Source organism: Stigmatopora nigra, chromosome 5, assembly GCF_051989575.1.
Source record: "Stigmatopora nigra isolate UIUO_SnigA chromosome 5, RoL_Snig_1.1, whole genome shotgun sequence".
NCBI classification, from domain to species: Eukaryota; Metazoa; Chordata; class Actinopteri; order Syngnathiformes; family Syngnathidae; genus Stigmatopora; species Stigmatopora nigra.
Window position 1 is genome coordinate 2,493,158 of NC_135512.1, and position 20,796 is coordinate 2,513,953.

Here is a 20,796-nt window from a genome sequence, read left to right on the forward strand (position 1 = left end):
TTTTCTAAAAAAAAAAAAACATTGGATTTAAATGGGAATTATTATATTATTTTTACTGTCCATTGTAAAATATATCATATTAAAAGGCCACAAATCATTGTTCTGTGGGCCTCGACTAGCCCGCAGTCCACAGATTTGCGACAACAATGTACTTGGGCATGATAATTGAATTCTTTCAAATTGAATTAAGGTGGTCTTTGATTGGATAATCTCTATGGTTCCTTCCTGTGAGGAAAAAAGATGGAAATGGGAAGATAATGGGCTAACGATATTTACCTCAATGATCTCTTTTGGTTGACTTTGTCGATGAAATCGTCCAATCCCTGCCAATGGTAGCCAGCGAGTTAAGTTAAGTTTCCATCAACATTTCAGGCCTTTTTTTAAGCACTCGGCGAAGAATCACCTGACGTGTGGCCTCAATGTGTCACAGGAAGTTTTCAAGCCCCGGCTGGACGTCGACTCGCGTTTAAGCTAGCGTAGCGTCTCTGGACCCCCAGGGCCAAAACGCGGTCCTCGTTAATCCGGTAGTCGGCGTTCTCGTCGCTTCCTCTGTAAGGGGGGGGGGGGGGGGGGGGGGGTAGAATGGACGCACGCGAGATTGACCCTGAAAGTCAACCGAGCCCATAGTGAGATGTGGGATTTGTGCGTGGCTAATTGCCTCTAGGCCGAATTTTGGAATCAATTCCGGATACTGAAAGAAAAGAAGAAAAATGACTGCACTGCAATAATACCATTTTTTGGCTACTATAACTAAAAGCAAAAATATAGACAACTGTGCCTAGAAACCATTTTTGGCTTCCCATAAACACTGAAGGAACCAATAGCATTTTTTGGGGCTTTTGATACTGAAAAAAAATAAGAAAAATGACTAATGTTACACCCATACATTTCTTGGTTTCCGATATTGAAAGAAAATTGACTAGTTTTGGACCGATGACATATTTTAAAAACTTTCGATACTGACAGTAATATCAGACAATGATAAATATGATGTTGCATAGATACATATTTTTTGGTCCGGCGACCAAACGTCCGGCGACCAAACATCCGGCGACCAAACGTCCGGTCATGCGAATACCAGTGAATTTCCCCAAGTACTGGATGAATAAAGTTAATTTAATCTAATCAAAGTAGTTATTTTAGTGTTGTATTTCTATTCGGTCAACATTAAAAATGACTAAAATCAACCCGATCACGTCATTTTTCTTTAATCTCAATATCTATATTTATATATATTTATCACCTAATCTTATCTATTTCTGTTTTGACAGCCTAGAAGTAAAAAAAAATGTTTTATCTACTTTTAGAAGAAACCCACAAAAGTGACAAGAGGTGTGTTTATTTATAAAACCAAAATGGCGGCTCTGTGAACTTCGCAATACGTGCGCAGGTACATTTAATTAAAAAAATAAATAAATAAAAAGGTGAGTCAAAAAAGTGGGAGGAGAAAAAGTTTACAAGTGTGCCATGGGTATTTTTTCCCCACCCCCCCCAAAAAGTTCTGATATTTCTAATTTGACGATGGATTCCATCGGGTTGCCAGATAAAAAATAGATGTGAAAAAAGAAAGCGTTCACCGTGAGTCAGTTCCTTCGGCCCTCCTTGAGGAAGGTCCACATGAGCGTGTTGACGATGTCGGGCTGGTCCTGCTGCAGCCAATGGCTGGCGCCGGAGATGACGTTGAGGCGGAAGTGGCTGCGGATGTGCACGCGGCACGCTTCCGCCATCTCCTGTTCGGCGAAGGCGTCGCGCTCGCCCCACAGGAGGAGGACCGGAGAACGCACCTGGTTGCGGCTTAGCGGCAGAGAACTGCCGGCCGGTAAAAGAAAGGGAGAAAAAAAAGAGAAACATGGGTAGAATTAGATCAGGTGTGCAAACTACGGCCCGCGGGCCATATGCGGCCCGCCAAGCTTTTAAATCTGGCCCGTCTAAATTGTTCGAATAATGTATTTTTTTTTTTTTAAATTTTCCCAAGATGGAAGCCAGATTTTTTCTTAATTTTTTTCTTGCCCTTCTTTTACATTTTTCTAAACATATTTTTCACCCAAAAACTTAATTTAATAAATAAAACGGAACATTCCTAAACTAAAAATAACTTTCCTAATATAAAATGATAAAAAAATAGATTAAAAAAAACTAATGGTTTAAAAAAAAAAACATTTGGTTTTCCACTTTGAAAAATATCCATAGCAAAATAGCTGTTAATTTTTTGACCCTCATTAGCTAGTCGTGGATAAATGGATGAGCGATGGCGACCAATCAAACGGACTGTCCGTATATCGCCGTCAATGGCAGCCAAGCTGTTAACTTTGATCACAGCTGTTCTATTCTATAAAAAGCAGAAGAGTTGTTAAGTAGCAGATGGTTTGCTTGTTCATGTGGAATTGTCATGTTGACTCACTCCAACACCATTTGTGCTCAGCTTCTTACATCATTTGCCATTTGGCTTCTTTCTAAAAGCTCCACTAGTGGGCGCCACATTGGATGACAAATATTTCACCCAAAAAATAGCTTTGACGTCAATTTGCCTGACTCGACGTCCACTTTTAATGCTATGCTTGGTTAAAAAAATGGAAACATTTTGTCATATTTAGCGCAATGCCGTTTTTCCAAAGATTATTTAAAAATAAAAAATAAAAATTTGCAATATTTAGTAACTTCAGTTTTTATTTGCCCAATTAATAGTGCTAAATCTAAATCGCAAAATTAAATCCTTAATCCAACTCAGACATTTTAATATTAAATCTAAACAGAAAATTTAATTTTTATAAGAGCTCAGTTATGACAATATTTAAATTTTCCATTTTTAAAAATATTTGAACTAAAAACCGCAATGTTAGTGTTTATTTCAAGTCTTTGAAAATAAAATAAAAACACCAAATTAATGAAATTACAAAAGCAAATATTAATTGTCAAGGAGATTAACATATGGATGGATTAAATATTAAAATAATATTAAATTAGAATTCCACCACTTAATTGTGAAAAACAAGTGAATAAACTCACTTGCTAATGATAAAGTAAATTTTTATCCAATTGGGCACCACTGTATGTCGTCCAATCCGTTTAAAGCGGTTAGGGCTGTCAACCAATGAATGGTCGCCCTCTCCCACTTCAAGGCAGATGGTGATAAACTCATTGAAAGTCACTAGAGATGAAAGTTGTCACCTGAAAACATTGCGGAAGTAGTTGAGCGCCGCCGTCAAAGCTCCGGGTTGCGATAGCGTGTACAGGTAGGCTTCCAATTCTTCCGCCGTCAGACATTTTCCTTTGCGGGCCATTCCTGTGCTCCGGCTGGTGAACAACGCTTTCAAAGCCTTGGAAGACATTAAAAAAATGATACAAATGACTAAAGTGAGTCAGAGAAAAGCGATTTGGCCGGGACAGCGCCTTGTCCCCGTTTCTCTTCTCGTTGATTGCACGACACAAACAAATTGGACGCCTTACGTAATGGCGCCTTTTGGTTTTATCATCCGGAAAAAAACTCTGGCTTCCAAAGTGCCCCAATTATTCATCAAATCATCTTTTGTTTGGTTGATTAAAGCCGTTTCAGAGTTGTTTCTTTGGCATTTTGGTGCTTGGGGATAATCATCCAAAACACAATTTGAATTACTATTATTATTATTATTATTATTTTTTTTTAAACATATAATTTTTTTAAAACAAATTTTAAATAATTTCCCCTCACATTGTATTTTTAAATGGATAAACTAGAACTACTATTCCTCATTGTTTTTAGGTTAAATAAATGCAATAATTTTAAAAATTTAGATTTTTTTAAGACAAAAAAATCATAGTAAAATTATACAAAAAAACTCAAGTAAAAATAAAAATAATAGTAATAATAAAATAATAGTAATAATAAAATAATAGTAATAATAAAATACATTTTAAAAATACCTTAAAAAATATAGAATGTCGTCAGTTATCAGGCTGTTAACATTTGACCTCCAATAAAATATTAAAAATTCTTTCAAGTAATAATAATATCAATATTTCTGTCTGACCTGAAACATGCCAAATTTACTCTGAATTTCCCTTTAACCAAACACAAACAAAATGAATCCCCCCAATATAACCAATACAAAAAAAATCAAAATCCCCTCTTTTGTCCAAATAGTGCTTCGAGTACAATAACCTTGAATCCGCTAAAAATACCAAGACTAAAGATTTTCCCACCCACAAGATTGGCGCCCCCCCTCTATCCTCGCTTCTATTTTTAGCCTTTTGCTCTGACACGGTCTTAAAATAAAACACAGACGGTGGGAAAGGCTGGCCGGCGCAAACAGCGGCTCGCCCTTGAGCGCCACCATCAAGGTCAGTCGGTTACCTTAAAGTCGTTGATGGAGAACATAAGCTCAGGCAGATGAGGCAGTTGGAAGAAGAAAAATCGGCTGCACTTCCACATCTGACTGGGATGCCGCAAAGCATAGTCTGTGAACACGACCACGAAAAGAGGATAAAGAAGATGCCCCGCCTCCTTGACCCGTTGCAATGGCAGTCGGAGCCTTACCCGCGTGGACGGACGGGTGAGGACAGTTAAGCACGATGAGTTTGGCGACCATTTCGGGGTAGTTGATGGCGAATAACCACGCTATAGTGCCGCCCCAGTCGTGTCCCACCAGGAAGCAGCGGTTGTAGCCTAGAAGGTGCAAAGTGTAACCATGGCGACTAAACATAGTGGCGGGCTATGAGTTTGAAAAAAAAAAAAACCCGTTCAAGGGTGAAACTTACCGAGGTGCTCCACCAGGTCTTTGACGTCGGTGAGAAGAGCTTCGGGTCGGTAGTTGTCCGTCCCAGGCGGCAAGTCGGATTCGCCGTATCCGCGCATGTCGGCCGCCACTACGCGGAACTCGCTCTTGAATTCGCGTAGCTGGTAGCGCCAAGAGAACCTGGGGCGGAATAAAAACAAAGTTAAAAATGGCCAGTGTGTCAAAGTGGCGGCCCGGGGGCCAAATGTGGGCCGCTAGATCATTTTGTGTGGCCCGGGATAGTAAATTATGAGTGGCTACTTTCTGTTTTAGGATCAAATTAAAATGAAGAGTATAGATGTATATTAAATTACCTGATTTTCCCCCTTTTAAATCAATAATTGTCATTTTTTAATCAATTTTTTCAGTTTTTAGTTCAAAAATCATTTTGTAAAATCTAAAAATATATTTAAAAAAAGCTAAAATAAACATTGTTATAGATCTATTAAAAACTGAATATTCAAGGCTTTTAATCCATTTATATATTAAAAAAATCTAAATATTATATGTGAAATAGTCCGGCCCACATGAAATTGAGTTGACGTCAATGTGGCCCTTACGTCATGGGTTTCAACTATGCAGAGGCAAACTGTTACATCGACTAATTTTATTTGGAGTTTCAATTATTTTAGATCCAAGTCCTGATAATATATTGGATTGGATTAGATAACTTTATTCATCCCGTATTTGGGAAATTTCATTGTGACAGTAGCAAGAAGGACTATCATCTAATTATTGTGTAAAACACCTGATAGTGGCACTTTAAAATTAGAATTGAGAACAATTTAATTATCCGCGCCCGAAATATTTCGACCAATTTGGTAATTTTCTATTCTTTTTCTACTCCCGGTAAGTTTTTTCAGGCTTGGCGTCAATTTATATCGGCAGGCCGAAACCAAATTGTTGTGACATCGCCACGGTCAGCGGCGAGGAGACATGGACTCAACCCGACAACGTCTTTGACCCCAATCCAAGAGGTTCTTATATCATAATCATAATCCCCGATAGGCTTTTGGGGTCGAGTTTGGTTCAGATTCCCTGAAGCGGATTGATCGTCAAGCACTTCTAGTCATTTACATGAATGAAAAACCAAAAAGCAGATGCATTCAAATTTTCCTTTACAATATGTTAACCTACCAGCAACAAGCTAACGTGCAAACTAATGAATCAACCATGCAAACTTAATATGGAGCTGCTCACCTACCAGAACTCGGGAAAGCCGTGAAGAAAGAGCATGAGGGGCTTCCCACGTTCACCTGCCGCTACGTAGTGAAATCTCAGGCCCGATTCCTGTGACACAAAAAGTCATCATATCATCAGCTTATCAATTTCATTTAATGCTAATATGAAATCAACTTAATTTCAAGTGGGCCGGACCATTTTAGATATAATATTTAGATTTTTTTTATATAAATGGATTAAAATCCCTGCATATTCAGTTTGTTTTAGATTTTTTATATATTTTGGGATTTTACAAAATAATTTTAAACTAAAAACACAGAAAAAAATTGATTAAAAAATGACAATTATCGATTTAGAAAAGGGGTAAAATCAGGAAATTTAATATACATCTATACTCTATTTGAATTTGATCCTTAAACAGAAAGTCAGTACTCATCATTGACTTTCCCCGGCCACACAAAAATGATGCAGCGGGCCAGATTTGGCCCCCGGGCCGCCACTTTGACACCTATGATCTAAAGTATACATTTTTTCCCCGCTAACACATCTTTCACTGTCATTGGCGCTGCTAGATATCCAATTTAATGTTGACAATGACAGCCAATAAGTTAGCAGAGTAAAAATTTAAAGTCAAATAAGTAATTTGTGCAAGAAAGGGTTAAAAAAATAAAAATAAAATCCCCCCCCAAAAAATCAATGACGCAAGTGCAACGCCACCACTTCCCGCACGTGCCCGAGACAAAAACAAACGCGCCCCCGCCGTCACGATTTGGCTCACCTTGATCCGTACGTAGCAGTGCGTGCCCAAGGACGTGTCGTGCAGGCACGCCGGCGGCGCCTCTCGCGGCGTCCAGCGGAAGGTGGCCGTCGGCCGCGCGATGGCGCTCCAGCAGAGCCGTAGCAGCGCGGCGGCGCCGCAAAGCGCGCAAAAGGCGCCGACGAGCGACCAGTAGGCACAGAGTCGCAGGCGCAGCGCCAGGCGGACGAGCAGCGGACGCGCCATCTTTGCATGGCGTTGCCAGTCCGCTTCGGAAAGGGACGGCGGCGGAGATGAGAGGAGGATGATGATGAGGAGCGAGAGGAAGGGAGGGCGGATCCGCTCAATGGGAGAGAAGGGAAAAAAAAGGGGAGGGAGGGAGGCAGGTTGTTATTGTTTGTGGCCAATCGGGAGTTACGGCTATTCTGGCACTGGCGTCACGTATACAATGGCAAGCGTATGGGTTCAGTGTTTAAGGGCTTGAGGCTTGACAAGAGTAGCACAGCTCACTAGAGCGGATGTTATTTAAAACAATAACATGGCAGGTAATTAGCAGAATGGACAGAAGGGCCAGGTGCTATAGGAGCGGGTGGGGGAATAAAAAAAAAAAGAAGTTATAGTGTGTACAGGAAAATGCCTTATTCTAAGCAAATGTTGTATTTTTAGGATCTATAAGAGAAGTCAACCAATGTTTATTTTTCTTGAGTATTTTAAATGCAAGTACCGTATTTTCACGACTATAAGGCGCACTTAAATTCTTAGATTTTCTCCAAAATAGACAGTGCGCCTTATATATGGAAAAAACAGAAAACCAAAAACCACCACTGTCGGATATTAAAAAAACACAAACGCCTGAACTGAAACAATACTGTTAAATATGCAGATGCCATCTTAGTTTACAAAGTCTTCCATCATATAGCTCCTCCCCCACTGCAAGATTTTTTACAAAAAAAAAATCCAAAACCTCAACAATGGCTGGCTCTAGAGGTGACTGTAAAGTAGTGAGTGCTTCATACCTTCATACCATTCCACTTGGCTTCCTGGATTCGGTTTTTGTTAGTTCATTGTCTGCAAAAAATATTATACACAAAATATTATGTTATGAAACTGCAAGAAAAAAAGACACCAATTCGTCAGAGATTTCAGCAAAGCCAATGCTAGCTACTAAACACAACAATTAGCATTAACAGTTAGCAATTAACTTTAGCAGTCATGATAGCATTAGCAAAGAGCATATTCATAGTATACATACCCCAAAATGTGGTGTCCAAAACAGCTCTGTGAAGAAATACAAGCATAAACTCAACAAAAAATGAATAAACGCATGTAAAAATAAAAGCAAACTCACCCAGCCGGAAGCCATTTTGTGTCTGCAAACTACTGCTAGCATGCGGTAGGCCACAGCGATTGCTTAGTGAAAATATTTTAATTATTCTTTGTAATAAAAGAAAACAACCAAAACAAGCGTCTCCTCATTCGAACCTAAGCCAGGTAGAAAACACAGAAGAGGCAACAAAGTGCAGTGCAAGAACGCAGTGAATGAGGGAATGTTACTCGCAATTCGAGTGTAAACAAAATGACTAAAGTGCACAAATTTAAGCACACTGCCACCCGAGTTTAAATTTCCTACTGATATTTAACATTCAATATTTAACCGACAAATATTTTACTATCTAAACAAAAATGAGGTATTCAAATTCAAACTCAAGATGGCAGCTCGTTCTGGGAACTTTCCCGAGACGTGAAAATGAACAAACGCATTACAAGTGAACACAAAATGGCGGAATAGGGCCGAAGACGGAATATGGACGTGGCACAGTTTCCCCATGAGAATTTTGCAATTAGTTGCTAAAGTCCAAGTAATTTTAGTCCAAGCTCAGTTCAAAAGTAGCCATGATGTCTTGCTGCAAGGTCATGTTGATGCACGACATCTAACAGAGGAAAAGATAAGAAATTGTTGTTATTTATTTGAAAATACTGTCATTAGATGATGCAGTCAAACATTGACTGTATAAAGACAACACTGAAAACAAATATACATTTCAGTGTTGTTCTCCCAAAACTGAAGATACCTTTTTTTTAAATTTGTTTTTAAATAAAAAAAAAATAATGCTATAAAGAGAACACTGAAAACAAATATAAATGTCAGTGTGGTTTTCCCAAAATTTAAGATAATTGTTCTTTTTAATATATGTTCTTAAATTTACAAAAATAATGCTATAAAGAGAACACTGTAAACAAATATAAATGTCAGTGTTGTTTTCCAAAATTGAAGCAAAATGTTTTTTTTGTAATTCGTTCTCAAATCAAAAAAATAATAATAATTATATTTGCATTTGTACAATTTGCGTTTGTGTGGTGGGAATTAGTCTTCATGTTGTGTTTTATTTGCATTTGTACTGGCAATTTGCATGTGTTGTAGGAATTTGTGCATTTCTATTAGTGTTGTATGAATTTGTGCATTTCTATTAGTGTTGTGGGAATGTGTGTATTTCTATTAGTGTTGTGGACATATGAATTAGTGCTTTTTTTTAAATTTTGGCAATAGCATGTGGACTACTATGCAATACCCCTGACACTTGGTGGTCACCGTACCTGTTGCCCTTCCACATATTTTATGTTTGAAAAGAAAATGCAAAACGACTACGGCCAGTCTTAACGTTAAAAATCTAGTTGTGCTCGTTCCTAATAAAACACAAGCCTAGAATAAAAAAGTTAGAAATCCTCACCGTCTCTCGCCTGCGACGCTCCTGCTCCTTCTTTCGGGCCAGCTCGCGAGGGCAACTGGCAGGCGACTGGGTACTCCAAACCCGGTTTTCTGCCGGCGACTTTTGGATTGAATGTGTTGTGTTGATGCTCGGACCTGAGAGATCGCCTCTGCTGGGCGATATTTGAAATGTACTGTCATAAAAATGAAATGACAAAATAAAAAACCCTTCAAAGATTAGTAGTAGTAGTAGTGTGGCTATTTATTGACAGAGTACCTCTTATCTGGAACCTCCAGTTGCTTCTTTTTCATCTCTTTTTCACGCTCTTCCTTCTCCATGGCGGCTTTCCGAAAAAGTTGGAAGCTACCTTTGGATGATTTGATGGCCGCAGGGAAGGCCGTCGTCGACTGCATCACCAGCCGGGCCCACGAATCGGCATTTTTTAGGACAATATCCTAAAGTTTAGAAAAGAAAATTTTATGTAAAACATAAGAGTGGACAGAGCTACTACCACTGGCTACCATGTAAATGGCGCCATCATGGGGAAAGGGGTAAAAAAAAAGTGTTTTTAAAAAGTTTTGAATTTTATTTACTGCGCGCCATATGATTGCTGCTGCGCAGAGAAGATGAGAGTAGTGCGCAATTGGGCACAGCTTGGAAGAAACATTGCTTGGCTATGGTTAATAGTGCATACTAATTTTTGTATCTGATGTATCTAATTCCCAGTAGACCTAAAAACCCTTTCAATTGTAAAGGCTGGCATTGAGAGTGTTTGATTTGACCTAATTGCGATCCTCTGGAATTGATGTCCCAATCACATGACATTATCTGGGAGATCTCTACTCATTTCTACCTACAGTTGAACTTTGTGTAGTTTTTTTTCTCAGGAAAAAATAAATTGGGAAACATACTTTTTGAGGTTTTTTTTCCTGTTGGATGGATTTGATGGGGGAGACTGAGGAAGAGGACACGTCGGCCACTTGACTCTCACCAATGTGTTCAGTGCACTTGGAATCTGGAGGAAATTACCATTTTTTGGTTGAATGTTATGTCTTGAGATTTTTTGTTGATTGTACAAGATTGAATAGTTTTTTAAAATCACTTACCAAATGTGATATTGTCATTGATAGGCGGCGTAGGACTTTTCCTTAGTGGTGATAGCAATGGGGCCTAAAAAAAGGTAGACGACTTTAACATAAAATAAATAAAAATATCTATAAATACAACTGTCAATTATCCTCTAAAAAAATCTAACGTTAACTAAAAATTTTAAAAAATGGAATGTTGTTTTTAAAAATAGATGATACATTTGTTGATTGCCTTAAAAATATCAATTAATTAAAAAAAACACAACTTTGGTGTACTGTATTTTCACGACTATAAGGCGCACCGCATTTAAAGGCGCATCCCCAATGAATGACTTTTTTTCCATATGTAAGGCGCACTGTATTATAAGGCGCCCTGTCTTTTTTGGAGAAAATTTAAGACTTAAGTGCACCTTACAGTGGTGAAAATACAGTGTTTATTATTTACATATACCAATTGTATTTTAATGCAATAAAATTAATATTTCTGATCAGTTTATCAGCATTACCTTATATCCAGAGGTGGCCCAAATCAATATAGTTTCAGGCGACCACATTGTCGACCTGTCTGTTCAAAACACACAATTAATATTATTATTATTAGCTTTAAACTCATTGGCCTCCATTGACCGCCATAGAAAATTCCAGTCTATTGCTGTCAATGGTCGAGACTGAGTGAACAAAAAAAGGGGGTGGAGCATTACCTGTGGACGGGAGCGGCGTTCTGCTTTTTTTCTCTAAATGGTGTTTGGTCCGAGCTAGCGTAGCTTTAGCAGTTGGAGCTGTTTGACAAGTGTTGCCAAAGCGCCCCTTGTGGTTCAGTTTGCTAATGACGGCCTACGGCGTGACAAGCAGCCATTTTGGCATCCTCGTGGGACAAAAGCGTCAACATCGGGGAAAAAGACCTTTACCTTCTGTTTAAGGTTTGCACACGGCACTTTTGTGTTCATCTGGATGTCGGATTCTGGGGGAGAAGCAAACAATTTTATCTTTTGAGCGGCTATGCTAGTTTTTGTCAAAGTGATGAGTGATAAATAGATTACCAGAGGATGAGGTTCTGCTATCAGAAGATGGCGAACTGCTGTTGCAAGAAGTGGCTGTTGAACTGCTGCTGCTGCTACTACTACTGCTGTTGCTGCTGCTGAGCCTGGATGGCGAATTGAAGTCAGGCGAGGCAGCAGCTTGTTTGGCTAAAAATGAAACAAATCATTTTGGGATGTAACAATAAATAGATCTGGATCAGGGTAGTGATTAGTTAATTAAGCCATGACATAATATACTTAAAATGTTACAATATTAACAAGATGTGATCCAGAAATGCCCCAAAATGAACAGAAAGTGACCTAAAAATGTCCCAAAACCATAACAAATTCATATCTTCTATTTTTTTTGGACTGATTGTTAGAACACAGAACAAAAACAAGCCCATAAAGCATGTGTGTCAAAGTGGCAGCCCGGGGGCCAAATCGGGCCCGCCGTATCATTTTGAGTGGCCCGGGAAAGTAAATCATGAGTGCCGACTTTCTGTTTTAGGATCAAATTAAAATGAAGAGGATAGATGTATAAAATTTCCTGATTTCCCCCTTTTAAGTCAATAATTGTCATTTTTTAATCCATTTTTCTGTTTTTAGTTCAAAAATCATTTTGTAAAATCTAAAAAATATATTTAAAAAAAGCTAAAATAAACATTGTTTTAGATCTATGAAAAAACTGAATACTCAGGGCTTTTAATCCAGTTCTTTTAATCCATTTATAAAAATAAAAATCTAAATATTATATCTAAAATGGTCCGGCCCACGTGAAATCAAGTTGACGTTAAAGCGGCCCACAAACCAACCCAAGTCTGACACCCTTGTCTTAGAATATGAACATAGGACATATAATCTTCTTACCTTTCTTCTTATTCAATCCAAGCTTGGCTGGACAAAGCGTCTCGAATCTTCTGGTGTCCTCGACCTTTTCCGAAATCATGCCTGGCACATTTTTCTCCACTTTTTTCATCATTTTCTTTCTACGCCAGCCATCCACCGCCATCTGCATGTGCTTTTCCGTAGACGACGGCAACATCTCCAGGTCTGCTTGCAGCTTTTTGGGGGTATCACAGGCTTTGATGGCATTCACCAGCTTGTCTGGAGTCAGCACATCCAAATCCTGCCTGCACTTTTTCTTCTCCTTGTAAGTCAGCGGCGTGGCGTCGAGCCGGATTGCGGCGCTGCCTCGTCCGTGACTACTCAAAACGTTTGACCTAAGCAGTGAAATACGCACTGGAAAATGAATTTAAAGTGTACTTACAAAGCGGAACTCTTGATCTTTTTCTCCGTCATAGCTTTTAATTTGACGGACTTCTGTTCGAGCTGAGCAATGTGCTTTTCTTTGGTTTTTTTGTCCTTTTTTAGTTTGTGCTTTTTCTTGGGTTTCATCAGAGGGTCTTCGGTCAGTCTTCTTAATTGGTCAGTCACGGCTTTCAGCTAAAAGTAGGAGAATTAAAGAGCACAAGTGAGTTTTTCACATTTTATGCAAGATACTGTTAATTGTTTTGTCTAGAATTTCATTCATAGACGTCAAAATTTATTTTGTGACCGTATTTTCACGACTATAAGGCGCACTTAAAAGTCTTCAATTTTCTCCAAAATAGACAGTGCGCCTTATAATCCAGTGCGCCTTATATAAGGAAAAAACTGAAAACCAAAAAGTGAAAAATCACCACTGTCGGATATTAAAAAAACACAAACGCCTGAACTGAAACAATACTGTTAAATATGCAGATGCCATCTTAGTACACAAAATCTTCCATCATATAGCCCCCCCCCCCCCGACTATAAGGCGCACTTAAGTCTTAAATCTTCTCCGAAATAGACAGTGCGCCTTATATATGGAAAAAGTCATTAATGCACACCGCCTTATAATGTGGTGCGCCTTATAGTCGTGAAAATACGGTAAGTGTTTTCTGTCTTTATTTTCTCCATTTTGAAATAAACCTTGCATGTCAAGTCTTATTTGTGCGCATATAAGCCGTAATGTCATTTTCATCATTTTTTGGGGGATAAATATGGCGTAAATACAAGAAAATACAGTATGTTTTGACAATGTGCAAAAGAACAAACCTTATGTAGAACACGACATTGCGTTTCAAATTGGATTGTCATGGTAAGTTAAAATGGCAAGCCAAAAACTATACAAAAAAAAAGGAGTATTTGGAAGCGCTGGGAACAGATGACTTGATACCGACCTTCTCCTCCAGACTAGCCAATTGCGTGGCGACTTCTTCAGCTGAACTCCTGGTGTCAGAAGAACTGTCGCTCTCGGAGGAAGAGGAGCTATCCGAAGAAGAAAGCTGCTCCACGCAAATGCTTTTGGGTTTATCCGGTTGACGTCCCGGGTCTGACTCCTGGGGAAGTTTGGCGTAGCGTGCTTCGAAAACCTCCTGGTTGATGACAAGCATGTGTTTGTAAATTTTACAGTTATCACATTTTCAACTCAAAATCAACACTAACTAAATAAATTAACACTCGCTACCATTTTTGACACTATCCAAAAATTTCATTTGTTTTAGTGAACCCTCGAGGGCAGGGGTGTCAAACTCCCTGTGGTCTGCGGGCCGAATTCATCTTAATTAGAGATCAAGCGGGCCGGACCAGTAAACTCATTGCAAAATGACATAGAACTAACAATAAGCCCACTTTTTCCCTTCCTTTGTATTAGTCACTAATACTAATAATTAGTGCAAAGGAGGAGTAAATTCTCAAAATGTTTATTAACAGAATTTTCCTTTGACATTATGAACAATATATTATGAACAAGAGAATAACATAACATAAATAAATGTCAATTCATGTTGTCTGCACGTACTAAAACGCTGCGCCCCTAGCGGATAATACAAGAACTACAGAATTTAAAGAAAATTAATATTTTTTTATACAATGCAGCTTTCTTCCCCGGGCCGTACCAAACCACCATGTTTTATATCGATGCTGTAGGGCAAGGGTGTCAGACTTTAAGGTTAACTAGATTTCATGTGGGCCGGACCATTTTAGATATAATATTTAGATTTTTAAAGAATTTGTATAAATTGACTAAAAGCCCTGAATATTCAGTTTTTAATAGTTCTAAAACAATGTTTATTTTAGCCTTTGTTATAACGTTTTAGACTGTAAATCTTCAGGATGCCTACCTGGAGTTTCCGTGCCATGTAGACCACCTCGTGTGCGGGAGGGTTGTATTTGTAGCAGTTAGAAAACATCAACCTGACGTCAGCAGCAAAGTCCACGGCCACGGCGTACTCGCGCTGCTCCATCTTTTTCTGTTCAATCAACGTATGAATGGAATCAAGTGTGTGTCATTTTTGAAATTTAATAGACCTCCATCAATGCATTGGGGCTTACTTAGAAAAACATCGAAAATAGTCTAAAAATGAGCATGTGACTCACCTTAATGGTACCGAGGTCCATAGGCTGCTTGATGATGTTGTGGTAATCGTGCAGCGCCAGCGCCACCGTGTCCACGGGCGTGTAAAAGGGCCACGCGTAAGCGTAGTGCCTCTTGGAGAGCAGCTCCTTCAAGATGTTGTCGCAGTAGCGAAGCGGCTCGGGCAGTTTGGCCTGAGGGCACTCCGCGGGCGGCAGGTCTTTTTTCGGCACTTTGATTGGTCGCCCGCTCCCCGACCTCACCGTCGTCGTGCAAGGTTCCTTGACAGTGCTCGTCACTGCTGGAGGGGCGGCGTCCAATTTTCTTTTCATTGGTTTTTTGACCTAAAAAAAAAATAAGGGATGTCAAAATCACTTTAGTTGCAGGACACATGGTAGTTTAAAACTACTTTTCTGATGGTCTATCGCATTTTTTTTTATAATTTAGGATTATTATTTGTATATAAAACAAGACAAACAGATATTTTTTAAAACTTTTTTCCTCTTTATTAAAAAAGAAAAAGTTTTTTTTTTTAATTTATTTATATGTAAAAATATTCACCACTCACACTTTCCTCCACCTGTACAGGGATTCGAACAGGCGACAGGGGGTGAGGAACGTCTGAATCGCTGACCCTCACCTCCTCCTGGAGGACCACTTGGGACATGACCGCTTTCATCTTCGGTGTACCTGACGGACAGCAAGTGGTACAAAATTAATTAGGATCGAAAAATTGCCGACAACTTTTCAGACTGTCAATTTGGTCTCAAACGCTGTAGAGTACCACAAGTGGTACATGGGCTCCCTCTAGCGGAATACACAAACATTGACTGAATTGAATGCTCACATTGTTAATCTCACAATACTATTTTCTCCCCAAATTATACTTAAATATCAGTGAACAAAAAATAACCTAAGAAATTCTTTTTCAATTAAATCTAGATACAAAAGTTTGAAAAATTAATAAAATATCCCCGGCCCCGATTGTATAAGATAGTTTACAGGCCATAAAGTGACATTGAAGATACGCATAATCAATGCCAGCCCTCCCATTCAAAATGGTGGGCAATGAGTCGATATTGGCACTGATGATAGTACTGGTGGTTAATAGTGAATCCATTTACCAGAACTGCTCTTTTTTTTACTTTTGGCCCCTTCTTTGGTCACTTCTTTGGTCATTTCAGACGAGACTTCACATTCGTCTTGAGGCATTTTGGCAACTTCAAGTAGAAAAAGCTTCTCCAGCGACTGCGCCATAAAGACAATGTCATCACCGGGCTGAGGAAAGGGAAAACTGCATTTTGAAACATGGCAACCAGGCTTCATCTATTTAACTTTAGGTTTATACTGCATTTTTAATGGAGTGTCAATTATTGATGTTTTTGTTTTGCCATTGACAGCATGGCTGACTCACCTTGTTGTACATGTAGCAGTTTGTAAACATGGTGTTAAAGTCTTGAAGGCATTCCATTGCTTTCCAGTAGTATTTCTTCTGGAGTCGCATCTTGATGGTGCCCATATCCATGGGGGTCTTGATAATTGTGTAATAATCCTGAAGGGAGAAAAACGAGAAAACGCACTATTAATTTTAGAGGTGAAAATGTGGGGACTCGGTCGGTGTCACTTACGGGTAGATGCAGGGCGACGGCGTCGACGGGCTGGCGGAAGGGCCACGAGAACTGGTGGCGCCACAGAGCTTTGAGCGCCACCTTCTCCAGGTACTGAAGCTGGTTGGTGGTTCGCCCCGGTCGCTTGGGATTGGCTACTTCTGGCGGGGGAGGGTTCCCGCTGGCGCTGGGACGGACTTCCACGCCGGACATGGTGCCACCCAAAGGCCATTAAGAGGAGGGGTCTCGTGTGCGCCTCGGCTAAGACCGGGAGGAAATTAATTTGTTATACCATGCTCTGGTGGTTAATGTCATCCTGTTCGGGGGAAAAAACATGACGATTGGTCGCCGGTCAAATGGTGACAGAGTTTACTGTTGAAACCAGCTCTCAAAATTATATTCATGAGAGTTTAACATCTAAATATCTACTGTTTTCAACAGTACTTAGATAATAATCTCTCTCTTAGATATTAAACTCCTCATCATGAATATAATTTTGACTGAATGGGTCAAAAATGTAAATGTGCTGTGTAAGTTGCGCTAATTTGCATAAAGTAAACTAATAGATCAGAGACTGCCTCTCACACAACTTGAGTCCTGAAAGAAAAGGTGTAAAACATGAAAGTATGGAGTATAAAATATAAAGTAAAGCAACAAGTCAAATCTTATGAGACAATAAAACGTAAAAATAAGGGATAAACAAGCTGTAAAAAACAGAATACGAGTGAGGAAGCTACTGTAACTGGTGCAACCTAGTCAAGAACCAAGGCCCTTTTAAGCATTTTCAAATACCAATAAACAGTATTCCACCTTGGCATTACTTAATTCGTCACTTAGAAAGTACTTTTCCTTCTCAACGACGCAATAGTTTTACAATTAAAATTAGCTACATTTAAAGGACAATGGCAACATTGTAGCATTTAGCGACGTTAGCATATTGCAAAATGTGCCAAATACACGACATTTCATACAGGAAAACAAGATTAAAAATATACAAAGACATGTTAAGAGAGAGCTTACAAACCTCGTATATATTTGAGACATTCTAGCAATAATTGTTTTCACGAACAATCTATTTGTCGACGTAGATGACCGCTACACTCACCTTCAAGTGACGCAAAGCTTGGGGAGATGATTTAGCGACACTTTCGACCAAGTTACGTTATATTTTTATGCCTCCTGGTGTAAACGTTCGTTAACACAGTTTACCGATCTTGAATGGACTTTTATGCCACGAGCTACTTTTTAAACAGCAAGAGGGATGTCAGTTAGAAGAAAACGATGTCCATATATTAATGAAATTTCCCGAATACAGGATAAATAAAGTTATCTAAACTAATGATACGTCACCATGTTAGGTATTGCACAAAAACAAAAGGGCTTGTGGAGGTAACTGCTGCTGTAAAACGTTATCACGAACCAGAACTATGATTCGATGTATCCTTCTAAACTCGATTTTATACGAGTGCAACAACAACAAAAAGAGCGCTAGGTTCGAACTTTAACAACATTCTTACCTGAACAATGATGGCGTCCTCTTGAGTCATACACTCAACTTGACCTCAATCAACATAGTTATCCTTCACTCCATAACCACGCGTAATTTATTTGTTACTACACTCGGAAGCAAATATTTATACTTACATTTATATCTGGCGTATTTCTGCAGTTGTTTTTGCTGGAAGAGTTTGAATAATTATGTGTAAATATGAGTTCCTCATGTATATACATATTTTAAAGGAGCACATAGCATATCAATATAATATTCAAACTAGCTCAGTTAATAAAAAGTGAACAAGTATCAAACTTCCCAAGTTGGTTGTTTGGCGTGGTTAATATTTTTTAATTAGCACAGCTGTGGAGTAAAGGTGCGCAAGGGGGCGCTTGGAGATGACGTCACATCACCCGTCTTTTGACATTGCAAATTATTTTATTTAAACAATTGCCAAAGTCATACTTGAACATCATGTGATCAGTAACTGCTTTAAAAAAGTATCTATGTATTAATATTGGAATATTTATTTGTTACAACCAGTAGAAAAAAGAAAGACTGGTTTGTAATTAACATCTGTTGTGTATGATTTTCCAGTCCCTAAAATGAGAACAAAATCCCCAAATATGGATTTTAAAAATAAGACCATACAGGATATATTGTGTGAATTAAGTTATCCAAACATGATTGATTTGTTTCCTAAACTATGCTCTTCAAAATGACTCAATTTGGTGTTAACAAATTAATTCCATCAGTTTGACATTACCACTTTCCATTTGTACTCATTTTAAAATGAAGTACAAAGTCACCGCCTACACAAGATGGCGCTAGAATAGTTATTTACAACAGACAGTGTTTAACAGTGAGTCAATCAATATTCATGCAGTTAAACTATTCAATAATCCAGGATCTTTTTGCTATAAATTGTCATTTTAGCTAGCTAGCTCACTAAGTTATATCTATATATGTAGTATACAAAATGATAAGCAAAGATTAATTTAGTATTTCCCATAATTCAGGGCAATTATCTTAATGATATAATTTCTGCTGAATCATTATTTTCAAAATAGCTGAAAAATAAATGTAACTATTAGAAAAGATACATCTTCAGAGTATGATTAATAAAATCATTTTAAACCAAATTCTTATAAAACTTTAAAGTGCTAGCAGTAGCTAAATGTTAGCATCCATATAGTACGTAGTCGTCATAAAAAGCACATATGTAAAATGGAGCAGTACATTTGTTGGGCAACCAGAACCACATGCGGTTACTTAACGAGACACTTCTACGACGCTTCCATCTGAAGTGGAGGGGGATGCGAGGGGGCTTGTGGCTGGGGAGGTTGGGGGGCTGCACAGCTGGATCATACATTAGCAAGTGGACCCAAACAAAATGGAGTCAAACATGTCTGTCTTGTGTCAACCACTGTGGAAAGTATCATGGCCACGGGGTCACTGCACGTTCTTCTGTGTTCTGTCTGCTTATTGCTTATTATTATTCCAGCTAATTGGTCAAGTAAGGTTATTTCATTTTCCACAAAGTCTCTGACGTTGCCATTTTTTTAGTCAGGCGATAAACAGTTAGCTTTCCGGAGGGGAAAGAAGTCATGATTAGCTTTTAGCTGTTTCTTGGCTAACAAATGATGAGGGGATTTTTATGCAAATAGTGAGTTTTTGTTAGACTAAGAAGAAACGCGTAAAGTAGAACAATCATTTTCTCAGTAACTGTGGGGTAAGGGTTATTGATTTTGTGGCTTTTTTATTTTTGTTATTGGAATGAATTGACCATTGTTTTTGCCAAAAAACACATCTTTTTGCCGAAAAACATTTTTGTTTGCCGAAAAGCATATTTGTTTGCCGAAAAACATATTTGTTTGCCGAAAAACTTTTTTTTTGACGTGCGAGAGTTGGTCAAAATGAAAAAAAATATATTTCTATTCAGTTTTTTTTGTTTACAAGGAAATTGTGATCAGGGCCAATGTTTTCTTAAAATACTTTAACAAAACAACAGATTTGTGACCTTAACTTTTGATCATCTGACCCAATCAGTGTGAAAAATGGACTTTTAAATTATTTTTTAGTAGTTTTTCCAAAGCAAAAACATCCTTTCGTCTGCTATAAACATCAGAACAAGTCACCCAAACCACCAAAACGAAGGGCAATTGGGGTATTCTGTCTGCTATATTGTGATAGAAAGACGAGAGTCAAAGTGGGTCGCGGTCGCTTAGCGACGACTCCGAGGCGCCCCTCGGCGAATTAGGGGTGAGGACGAGGTGAGGTAAAAAAAAAATTGGACTATAATGTTATTCCCTGGCTGGCGCGTGAGCGGCGTGTGGAAAAACCATCGCGGCCTTGTTGTCGTCCTTGACGACGGACGGGAGCGCCGCAGTTCGGCGGGCTCGTTTTTCGGGGGTCCTTTCACTGCCAGATGTGAGGGAACGGTGTCCTTGTCGGCGTGATGAGCAAAGCAGAGATTTCCAAATGCTTCCTTTTACCGAGATAACATTCAAAACAGAAAGCGACTTGAGCATGTGTTTATCTAAGGTTAGCATGTCGTAATAGGAATGGAAAAAAATGCCATGCAAAAACAGAAGAAACAAAAACGGTGACTGTAAATGTACTATAAAATCATTTTGCTGTTATGATTGGGCAAAAAAAACATGCATTTTCTGTACCGTGTATCCTCACAAGGGTCACGGGGGTGCTGGAGCTGATTCCAGTGAACTACGGGCATTAAGTTGAGAACAGCCTGAGTAGTGCTTTTTTAAAAAATATACTTTTTTAGATTTTCTAGAATGATTTTTGAACTA

General features: G+C 38.8%; 2 protein-coding genes across 3 annotated transcripts; both read right to left on the reverse strand.

Moving 5' to 3' along the window:
• Positions 1-1,323: 1,323 nt before the first annotated feature.
• ephx4 (epoxide hydrolase 4) lies at positions 1,324-7,053 on the reverse strand. The gene is made up of 7 exons (XM_077717290.1): positions 6,712-7,053; positions 5,956-6,041; positions 4,735-4,892; positions 4,514-4,642; positions 4,331-4,434; positions 3,169-3,317; positions 1,324-1,809 (listed from the first exon to the last, which is right to left on the reverse strand). Exons 1-7 carry the CDS (start codon positions 6,934-6,936, stop codon positions 1,584-1,586), a joined length of 1,077 nt encoding a protein of 358 aa, XP_077573416.1. The 5' UTR covers positions 6,937-7,053; the 3' UTR covers positions 1,324-1,583.
• A 1,464-nt stretch (positions 7,054-8,517) lies between these two features.
• brdt (bromodomain, testis-specific) lies at positions 8,518-18,373 on the reverse strand. Of its 2 annotated transcripts, XM_077717064.1 has the most exons (19): positions 18,139-18,373; positions 16,516-16,755; positions 16,302-16,439; positions 16,012-16,165; positions 15,456-15,577; positions 14,911-15,231; positions 14,655-14,783; positions 13,713-13,907; positions 12,776-12,951; positions 12,376-12,710; positions 11,527-11,673; positions 11,395-11,447; positions 11,188-11,320; positions 10,993-11,051; positions 10,505-10,568; positions 10,310-10,413; positions 9,675-9,853; positions 9,420-9,591; positions 8,518-8,621 (listed from the first exon to the last, which is right to left on the reverse strand). In XM_077717064.1, exons 2-19 carry the CDS (start codon positions 16,705-16,707, stop codon positions 8,556-8,558), a joined length of 2,739 nt encoding a protein of 912 aa, XP_077573190.1. In that variant the 5' UTR covers positions 16,708-16,755; positions 18,139-18,373; the 3' UTR covers positions 8,518-8,555. The 2 variants fall into 2 exon arrangements, with proteins under 2 accessions (XP_077573190.1, XP_077573189.1); XM_077717063.1 differs by lacking the exons at positions 16,302-16,439; positions 16,516-16,755; positions 18,139-18,373 and having other exon boundaries at positions 9,420-9,567; positions 16,012-16,161.
• Positions 18,374-20,796: the final 2,423 nt, after the last annotated feature.

Coding starts and splice junctions, on each gene's coding strand:
- ephx4 (XM_077717290.1), bottom strand. CDS start 6,936: ATGGCGCGTCCGCTGCTCGTCCGCCTGGCGCTGCGCCTGCGACTCTGT. Junction 6,042..6,711: donor ACTGCTACGTACGGATCAAG/GTGAGCCAAATC, acceptor TTTGTGTCACAG/GAATCGGGCCTGAGATTTCA. Junction 4,435..4,513: donor TCACCCGTCCGTCCACGCGG/GTAAGGCTCCGA, acceptor TCGTGTTCACAG/ACTATGCTTTGCGGCATCCC.
- brdt (XM_077717064.1), bottom strand. CDS start 16,707: ATGTCCGGCGTGGAAGTCCGTCCCAGCGCCAGCGGGAACCCTCCCCCG. Junction 13,908..14,654: donor ACATGGCACGGAAACTCCAG/GTAGGCATCCTG, acceptor GTCATCAACCAG/GAGGTTTTCGAAGCACGCTA. Junction 9,854..10,309: donor AGGAAAAAAAACCTCAAAAA/GTATGTTTCCCA, acceptor TCTAAACTTTAG/GATATTGTCCTAAAAAATGC.